The sequence below is a fragment of the Elephantulus edwardii genome, unplaced genomic scaffold (genome assembly GCF_000299155.1).
Source record: "Elephantulus edwardii isolate Elephantulus edwardi_28Jun2011 unplaced genomic scaffold, EleEdw1.0 scaffold00024, whole genome shotgun sequence".
NCBI classification, from domain to species: domain Eukaryota; kingdom Metazoa; phylum Chordata; class Mammalia; order Macroscelidea; family Macroscelididae; genus Elephantulus; species Elephantulus edwardii.
The window spans coordinates 11,173,926-11,184,473 of record NW_006399774.1 but is presented as its reverse complement, the minus strand read 5'-3'; the positions used below and the strand labels follow the sequence as shown (position 1 = coordinate 11,184,473).

Here is a 10,548-nt window from a genome sequence, read left to right as displayed (position 1 = left end):
GGGGAGAGGAGAGGAAGAGAAACAGAGCTCCCAGAAAGAGACAAACACAGAGAGATGCTAGATAAACAGAAAGTAGGCTCTGGGAAAGAGACAGACAGACAAAGACAGAGGACTATGAGAGAGCAGGGCTCTGGGAAAGAGGCAGACATAGAGGGAAAAGCCAGGCAGAGCCTCAGAGAGAAGGTGGGGACAGTCACGGGTACCCTGGGCCATGTACACCCTCTCTGGAAAAAGGTGGTCTGAGGGCTTCATGAAATGAGGGCGCTGGAGACCGGGTATCTGTGAACCTTGATGACAACCTCACTGGGGGATGCCCTAGTTGCCCGCCTAGTGTAAGCCAAGCCTGTTCTGGGGGCTGCAGGCACCATCTCAGTTCTTAAAGGACACCTGTGAGGTAGGGGATGGTACCAGCCCGCTGCACAGATGTGGACACCTGAGGAGGTTTCCCACATTATCCAGTGCCCGAGTGGAGGTGCCTCACCCTGTGTGTCCCAAGAGTTGTGTCCCAGGCTCTGTGCTCTGCTCCTCAGGAAGGAATCACCCTCTGCCACCCGTGAACAGCACAGAGCTTGCACTGATGCTCTCACTTCAGATGCATTTAACAGACGGTCCTCTCTGGACCTGGGAGGCAGCACCCCCCTCCTCCTAATGCAGAGCCATGTATGTCCCGGGCCCAGGAAGCACTGACCCGGATGCACGCACGCCAAGCTCCAGCCTCGGGCTCCAGTGCACCTTTGTATTTCTTTCTCTTGCTCCAAAACAGCAGAATCCTTTTGAGCAAAAGCTCTCTTATCTAAAAACGGTAGCAAACGACACAGACATCTCTCGGTTGGACATATCTGCTTGTCTCTCTGTTCTCCGAGTACATTTGATCCAATCGAGGTCAACTTGCCGTCCTGCCCGGCACCCGGATGCAGCACATACAATGGGAAAGCTGAGTCTACGTCAGACGCACACTGCTTTAGTGAGAAGTGGGCAGGGTGGCTTCAAAACAAGTCGCATGCCACTTAATTAACCGTGGTTCCTCCTAACCCAGGTGCCGTCAAGTCCAGCTCAAGGTGAGCCAGTGTGTCAGGAGAATGATGCTCCGTTCGGTTGCCAACAGCTGGATTTCTGGTGCTTCTCTTTTGAAGAAACTCAGTGTAGATTTGAACCTCCAACCTTTTGGTTGGCAGTCGAGCATCTAACTTTTGGTACCACCAAAAACCTCATCTTTTGCTGGCCCTAGTCAGGGTCTGCCAGGACTGTGGAATGACGGTCAAGCACTGTGACAGTGTGCCCCAGGGCTCCACGTTCTCCGTCTGCCCCTGAACACTTCTCCTTCCTCTCCTTCTCTGCCAGTCTGTGGGTCCCACTTAGATGTCATCACCGTGTTTGCTGGAGGGGTGCTGGGCCGCCACAGGCTGACCACTTCTCGCACAGGCTGCAAACAAGCAGGGAATCATGGGCAGGTGACCCTCACAGCGAGGAGATGCTGCCTTCAATGGTGGTCCCGTGCGAGAAGTCCACCCCTGATGCAAAGCCACAGTTCACTCTGAGAAAAGGATGACCTAGTTCATTCATCCCAGTTCTCAGGGGGGCACAAGATGGTAAAGACATAAACACTTAAAAGAGCATTATGTTGAGTGAAATAATCCAGTCTCAAAAGGACAAATACTGCATAAGAACACTATTGTTCTTATAATAGAACACTATTGTTCTACTGTTCTTAAACAGAAGGCTAACTAATAAACGATGTATGAGAACCCAAAGGGGGAAGGGGTGGGAGCGGAGGGGTGAGGTTGGGTAGGGGTGAAACCACAGGGTTGCACAGTTTGGTGGGTGGAGGGAGGAGGGAAGGAAATGGGAAGGAACCGAGTAAAAAGACAGGGTAATGATGAGCAAGGTCCAATAGTAATTAAATATACAAAACATAATGGAGGAGAACGATTGTATGAAACACAATTTAAATGAAGAATAGTTTGAAACACAATGTATATAAACTTTGTAAGCAAACCAATTAAAAAGAGAGAGGTCACCACAACAAGATAAAGGTAAATAATCCAATAGAAAAATGAGCACAGGATATGAACAGACACTTCACCAAAGACGACATTCAGATGGCTAACAAGCACATGAAGAAATATTCAAAATCCCTAGCTCTAAGAGAGATGCAGATTAAAACAAATATGAGGTATCATCTCATCCCAGTCAGAATAGCAAAATTTAATAGAACAGCAAGCAACAAATGCTGGCGAGGTTGTGGAGAAACTGGAACCCTTATTCGCTGTTGGTGGGAGTGTAAAATGGTGCAACCACTATGGAAGGCTATATGGCGTTTTCTCAAAAAGTTGCAAATAGATACCATTTGACCCAGCAACTCCACTACTGGGAATATACCCTAAAGAGACCATAACTGACATCCAAGCAGATATATGCACACCCATGTTTATTGTGGCTTTGTTCACAATAGCAAGGAATTGGAAAAAACCTAAGTGCCCATCAACAAATGAATGGATAGAGAAGCTGTGGTATTTCACACAGTGGAATACTGCGCTGCATTGAAAAACAAGGAACTCATGCAGTATTATTCGAAATGGATGACCCTGGAGGACATTATGCTGAGTGAAGTATCTCAATCACAAAAGGACAAATACTGCATGGTGCTACTGTTGTAAAACAGGATTGACATGGAGGTTGGGGGGAGACTGAGAAAGATGGGTCCAATAATGCATACTGCATTGAAACAGATGAGGGAGAAAACTGTTTAAAAGGGATATGTGATTAGGTATTTTTGTCATGACAGGAGTCTAGAGCGAAGGCTACATGGTGGAGTGGACCTGGGGGAGGGTTTGTAAAACAATGAAAGACTCTTACCATCCCAAGAGGGTAGTGTACTGGGGGGAGGGTTGGGAGGGAAGAAAAGTGCAACAAAATGACTGGAAACCCAAAGTCTCTGTAAATTTTCATTAAAATTAATAATAAACTTTTTTTAAAAAAGAGAGTGGCAAGAATGCATTAAAAGTAATTTTAAAAACCAGTGCCCACGAGAGGAAGAGGAGGCTTCACTCAGAGTCTAGGCTAGAAACAAGAAATAGAACAGGACTGAGAAGATTTGTGTGGACAAACAGAAACAGGTGTAGAAAACCACATAAACTCAGCGTTTTAGAAATGACAGCCAGAAGCATGTGCCCAAGGCTTTAGGATTGCAGTTAACACCACGTGTATCTAAGTGATGACTGGAATCAGCATTAGGCCTTGCGGGGAAGGAGCAAGGTAAGTAACAGAAGCGTTTACCTGAAAACGGGTACACTCTCTCAGCACAAAACAGACCCCAAGGTCCAGATCACACTCAGGAAGATTCCTGAGAATCCCTGCGCTGTTCCCCCCAAGACACTTAAGCTATGTTAGCTGAAATCTGCCCTCCTCAATCTCCTTCTTCCCCTGGACAGACACATAAGGCCATGGGGCTGGGGTCTTGAAGTGCATCAGAAGTGAAGTCAGCTGTTGATGCCCTCATACCAAATCAAGAAAGTCCCCGTGAGATCCTGGGTGCCGCTGACCAGGACAGGGCACAGGCTTCGTGGCTACACCTCACAGCGGCTCAGACACGGAGCACTTGACACACGGTAACTCGCACCATCTCTCCGCCACACCACGAGGAAGGGAAGCACCGTTACCAAATCCATCACAGAGACGAGGAAAGGGAGATGCAGAGAGGTGAAGAAGCTTGTCTAAGTCACACAGCTCTCGAGATGGAACCAGCATTTGGACCCAGTACCAGCACCCGTAGGAGCCCTGGTGGTGCAGTGGCTTAGTGCTTGCCTGCTTTCCAACAGGTTTGAGCTCACCAGCTCCTCTGAGGGAGAAAGCCGTGGCGGTTTTGATGACAGCCGTGGAACCTCAGAGGACAACTCTGTTGCACAGGGACGCTGAGTTAGAATTGACCCGCCAACAGTGGATTTGGGATTTGTTGTTGTTGTTCTTGACCACATCCCAGGCTCTCACCTACAGACTTCCTATATGGAAGGAGGCCTGAGCAAAATTCTAGAATGTTCTACTGTGGGAGGCGAGAGCCACAAGTAGCTGTGACAGGCAAAAGGTGGACTTTATACTAAAATTTAGATTACTAGCATTAAGGTAAAAGAAATACAACGAAAGGAAGACTTTCCTATAATTTTTAAAGAATTGAAGTTAAACTTTTCCTGACTGCACAAGTGTGTTGGTGAGGGGTTTCTTAAAGGGGACACATTTTGCACTGAGGCTTGTTCCTATCCTTCAGGTTTGAGGCCAGAAGATTTCCACATCTATTCTCTAAGACTGTGGAGGCACAGTAGAGGCACGTAACTGGCCATCCTGCTCTGCTCTGCCCACAACGTGGGGCCTCCACCATCTTATTTTGCCTTCCTCATCTCTAGGGAGTTCTCACCCTGGACAGAAGGTGGGCTGTGGTGGAAGGGACAGGAGGGGCTGGCCAGATCACTCCACAGGGCGATGAACTCTGAGAAGACATGCTCTGTCGGTCAATAGGTCCTTGTACAGGGCCAGACTTCCAGCTGAGGGTCCCTGAGGGTCCTCCTCCGCCTGCTGCCCAGTCTGTCCCGGGGAGGATGACCGCAGCAAAAGGCAGTGGTCAGCCTCAGAGGAGCAGAGCTCCTGGGTTCTGACTACCTGCTTCTGCCTTCAGGATTTCAACACCTCAATTCTCTGCAACAAACAGCCCTCTGAGGAAAGAGGTTGGCAGGAGGGAATGACCCACAGCTGACCCAACTGTGGAGCAGCTAATCTTGTGGGCACTAGAAGGTCATGAAGGACCTGGGTTCCTTCAGAAGCCTGGCCCAGGCCCAGGCCCCACACAAGTGTGTGATGTGTTTGTTGGGGAGAAGGTGGTGAATGGGGACAAGCAGAGTTAGAGGACGGCCTGGGAGCAGGGTCACTGTTGGAGGCAGGCCCTTGGAAATACACCCCAGATCCCCGTTCACCCTTGAAGGACCACGCGGCCTCTGTCGGACGAGCCCCCCTGCCCTCATCACACAAGAAGGAGCCGCACCCCCTACTCACCTACGCAGTTATCACAAAGGCTACAGTGGGAGGCTCGAGGGGGCCGGAAAATCTTGCAGGTGAAACAGTACTTGAGTTTCACAGTCTGCCCGTTGATGATGACCTCTTTGGTTCTGGGAGGTGGGCGGTACCCCCCTGAACTGGTGCCGTTGGCGATATCTGCAGAGAGAAGACATACACCCTTAAAAGGATCCCTGACCAATGGCCCTGTCTGCCCGCATCTGCCAACCCAGAATGACCACGGGATGCAGAAGGGACACACCAGTCCCAGAGAGACTGGTGTCTGGTGGCCCCCAAATCCATGCTCCTTGTCTCCACTGCTGAGGGACAGGACAGGCCTCACCCAGGTGGACATGGCCCTCTCACAGCATCCTTGTCCAGGATTAGGTTCACAACTGGGCTGAGGGAAGAAAAACAAGGACCAGAGGGCGTTCTGAAGACACTGCGAGCCCAAAGATGGTGCCTCTCTGGCGGTTCGAAGCCACCGGAGGCTCTGAGGGAGAAAGTTGGACAATCTCTCTCTACCATTTATAACCTCTTGAAAGCCCACAGGAGGGTGAGCTCTGAATCAGTTCTGACTCCATGGCAACGAGTTTTGAGTGCAGCCGGGCGCTGCACAGAGGTGAGGACAGTGACACTTCCTCTCACATACTTTGGGCATGTTCTCACAAGTGGCCGCTCTCTGGGGAAGGTCACTGTGCATGGTAAAGGAGAAGGTCCGGGATGGCAAGGTGAGACCTGGTGGCTGCACCAGAGGGTCGAGTACAGGAGAGTCTGTGAGGACAGCACTGGAGCTGGTGGGGTTTTGCTCTGTTGTGTGTGGGGTAAAGAAAAGTAGAAGGTGACAACATCAACAACAACATCAACAAGGGCAAACAGACGACAAGGTGCCCCCTGTGAGCTTAGGGACACGAGGCAGCTATTTCCCTCCAAGTGAAGTCCTGGGGTTGGTGGAAGCTACGCAAATTGCACCTGGCTGCTATGCCAAACCCACTTTCTGATTTTTTTTTTCCTCTTTTGTGTACCACTGAATTGGATCTGACTGGGACAGGAGGAGATTGCCCCTCCTTCTCCAGTGGGGCATCTGGTGGATTTGAACCATAAGCCTTCGGGACTGCAGCACAGCTTCTTGCTATTAGACCACCAGAGCTCCCTTCAAACCCACTTTCTGAAAGGTAGGTCATCTTCCTTCCTGTATGTCTAACCACATGCAGAGTGTCTAACCACAGCCAAGGGTGCGAACAATGACACGGCCTTCAACAGGTGAACTGATCAACACCGTGTGGCACGTGGACATGACAGACTACAGCTCAGCCATGGTGGAAACAATGGCCTGGTGATGCCACCAGGCGGATGGACATCAAGACAGGGCCAACAACAGCAAAGCCTAAAACTCCACTGGTTTTCATTTATTTTTTATTTTATTTTAATGAAACTTTTACAGAAAAGTTAGATTTTTATCCATTCATTGTTGTACACTTTCCTCCCTCCTCCAGTCCACTTTTTCTTAAAAACAAAAATCTTCATTCATTGTTGCACAATTTCCTCCCTCTTGCAACCCCTAGTCCACTTTGCAATGCACCTCTTACTCTGGACTGTTGTCATACAAATAATGCCTTTTATAGATTCCTTTTAAACAGTCTTTCCTTCATCCGTTCCAATACATCTAGCCCTTCATCATCTAGCCCTTCTTTTACTAGCTTCCCCCCAGCCTCCCATGTTAGTCCTGTTCTATAACAGTGGTAGTTTTTGTATTTTCATGACTGAGATATTTCACTCAGCATAATGTCCTCCAGAAACATCCACGTTGTGTTTTGTTAGTTCCTTGTTTTTCAGTGTTGCATAGTATTCCACTGTGTCAATGTACCGACTCCATTATTGTTTAATTGATTCCAACTCACAGCCACTAAGTAGGACAGAGTGGGAGTGTCTATTAGGTTTCCACGGTTGTAATCTTTATACAAGCAGACAGATTGTCACAACTTTCTCAGGTGGAACAGCTGGAAGGTTCAAACGAAGACCTTCTGGTTAGCAGCCAAGCCTGTTAACCGCTCCATCAACACGGCTCCCAAGTCAGCTGCAGTCAATAAAGATTATAGGCTCTCATCTCTATGCAACATGCAAGGACATAGCCACCAGCATTGATTAGTAGTTAGTTGGAACAAGGGGGAAGAATGGGAAGTTTTGATTGGGGCCATAGAACTTTAGTTCAAATAGTGCAATAATTAAGGAAAGGAAAGTGAAGTTCATTATACAACTTGAAGACAATAATCAATGCCATTGAATTGTATATGGAGAAATTGTTGAGATGGTGTCATCAACTGAACTGTGTCCTTCAAAATACGTGTGGCCTTGGCTGAACCTTGCTTCTCAGAGGCTTGTTAGACAGGCAATGATGCATGGTGGTTCTATAATGATGCTTGGTATCCTCCCACAGCTCATCTGTCATGATGATATCAAGAATGTCATCCACAAAGAATCCAAAAGGTCATTATAAAGACAGAGGAGGAAAAAATGACAGAGAAGGATGTCAGAAGAGACTCTGAATATTACACTAGAGCACTGAGAAGCCAAGGCAAAGGGAAGAAAGCAAGACGTTAAGGAGCTGAACATAAGATTTCAAAGGGCAGCGTGGGAAGACAAAGCAAAGTAGTATAATGAAATGTGCAAAGAGCTGGAGTCAGAAAATGAAAAGGGCCAAACTCACTTGGTTGAACTTGCTCGTCTTAAGCTGAAGGAACTAAAGAATAAATTCAAACCTCGAGTTGCAATACTTAAGGATGCTATGGGCAGAATAGTGAATAATTCAAGAAGCATTAAAAGAAGATTGAAGGAGTATACAGAGTCACTGTACCAGAAAGAATTGGCTGACACAGAAGAATTTAAAGAAATAAAGTATGATCAAGAGGCAATGGTGATGAAGGAAGTTCAGGCTGTTCTGAAGGAATTGATGAAATACCAACTGACATATTTCAACAAACAGATGCTGCTGTGGACATGTTTACCAAGTTGTGCCAAGAAATGAAGAGGAAAGCTAACTGGGCAACTGGCCAGAAGAGAGTCATATTTAGTTTCCATTCCAGATAAAAGGTGGCCTGACAGAGTGTGGAAATTTTAAAGCAATATCAATAATATCACACGAAAGCAAAATTCCTACTGAAGATTATCCAAAAACGATAGGGACATTACATTGACAGAGGACTAACAGAAACACAAGTTGCTTTTAGAAGAGGCTGTGGCACCAAAGACTAATATCTCACCAATGTCAGATGGATCTTTGCTGAAAGCAAAGAGTGTCAGAGGACTGTCTCTCTGTGTTTCATTGACTCTGCAAACATATTTGACTGTGCGGATCACAATAAATTGTGATTAATCTTGAGAAGTATGGGAATCCTTGCTCATGTAAAACCTATACTTGGACCAGGAAACAGTCCTCAGAATAGGGCAAGCAAATACTGCATAGTTCAAAATTGGGAAAGGAGTGTGTCAGGGATGTATCCTGTCTCTATACCTTTTCAGGCTGTATGCAGAGTAGATCATTCGAGAGACTAGACTTTATAAAGAACAGTGCAGCATCAGGTTGGAGGGAAGACTCATCAACTACATGTGTTATGCAGATGACACAGCTTTGCCAGCTGAAACTGAGGAGATCTTGAAACATTTGTTGTAGAAGGCCATGACTGTAGTCTTCAAAATGAACTGAAGCTCAACATCAAGACGACAAAGATTCTCACCACTGGGCCAAATGGCAGCACCATGATAGATGGAGAGGAGATTGAGGTTGTTAACAATTTCAACTTGCTCGGTTCCTAATCAACACTCTTGGCACCAGCAGCCAGGAAATAAATAAAGAATTGCATTAGGGAAATCTGCTGTCAGGGACCTCTCCAAAGTGCGAAAGAGCAATGATGTCAGTCTAGAGACCAAGGTGTGTCTGATTCAGGCGATGGTCTCTGCAATTACTTGCTATGTATCAGAGCTGGACAATGACCAAGGGTGACAGAAGAAGAACTGATGCCTTTGAGTTGCAGTGCTGAAGAAGAGTTTTGAACATACCATGGAGTGCTAAGAGAACTAACTGGTTTGTCTTGAAGAAGGTGAAATTACACTGTTCCTTGAGTAAGGACATGAAGCTCTGTCTCACGTACTTTGAGCACATGGCTGGAAGGGACCAGTCCTTAGAGAAGGACATCATGCTTAGAAAGGTAGAGAGGGCAGGAGAGGAAGACCGCGGACAAGATGGATTAATGCAGTAACTGCTGTAATCGGGCTAGGTGTGTCAGATACAGTGAGCCTGACTCAGAATAGGGCAGGGTACACTGGGTTGTTATGAGCTGTGGGTGATTCAATGGCATGTAACAACAAAAGTGGTATTTCTATTATAGCAGCACTAGGTAACTAAGACCATATATTTTAAAGATATACATATTTTCACCACCTCAAAAGAGAACAAAAATGCACAGGGGGAAAAAAATCTCAAGTCATAAAAGGTGTCGATTAGGAATTACTCTTTTACATAAGATGTGGATTAAGACTCACGTTTTTACCAACAAAATTTGGAGCAGTGGCATTCTCTGGGGCATTTACACGCCATGAACAATTTGGCAGCTAAGAGACGGCCCGCCAGAGGGGAAGGAACCTTTGCGAATAGTGGCAGTGATGAAAAAAGCAGACCCGTACTCAGAGCAAAGGAAAAAGGAAAATGTGGTTTGTTTCACGCCTAAGTCTTCTTGACAACCAGTAGCAGCCCCACTCTCATGGTACGCTTGAGTTATGACGCACACATTTACGGCCCTCTGATTTTGGGAGCTCTGCACGACTCTGGCAGCTTGGATTCAATCTCCTTGCAGGGGATTCACATTGCAGAGTCAGCCGTGAGTCTGTTCAGAAGCAGTGAGTCTGAACTTTTACCTAAATGCAATGTCATAGCCTGCGATCTGTTGACCAAATTCCCAGATTTGAATTCACTGCTGACGCTTCCTGGGGTTTCTGACGCTGTGAATCACACTGGAGGACACAGCTCATCTCTTTCCTACGGATATGAACCATCAGCAACACTCAGATTTGGAGTTCGCGTAAAATAATGGAAACTGGGGAGAAGGGAAGAGATATTACATTTACATCACAACTGACTTATGATGGAATCCTCAGAAGGGAATCTCATAATAAATCAGGAATTATCTGTACATCTAGACAGAGCCCAGATGTTGGATGCTGCTGACATACAGCTGTTGCACCAGCGGAGCTCTGGTGGCTTAGAGGATAAAAAGATGATGCACTGGTAACTTAAAGACAAATGGTTTGAATCCACCACCAGGCAGAAAGACAGGCAACAGATCTTAAACGTTCATCCATGACTGCAGTGCTTTGGACTTGACTCTGGAGAACATTATGCTGAGTGAAATATCCCAGTCACAAAAGGACAAATATTACATGATGCCACTGTTGTAGAATGGGACTGTCCTTGGGGTTGGGGAGAGACTGAGTAAGATGGGTTCAATAATGTAT

General features: G+C 46.7%; 1 protein-coding gene across 1 annotated transcript in view; it reads right to left on the bottom strand.

Moving 5' to 3' along the window:
* The window catches only part of ZDHHC14 (zinc finger, DHHC-type containing 14), a 385,293-nt gene that overhangs the window by 91,328 nt on the left and 283,417 nt on the right, over positions 1 to 10,548 (bottom strand). Inside the window, exon 3 of the mRNA XM_006882757.1 lies at positions 5,041 to 5,199. Coding sequence (XP_006882819.1) covers positions 5,041 to 5,199 — 159 coding nt within the window. The remainder of the gene's footprint in view (positions 1 to 5,040; positions 5,200 to 10,548) is intronic.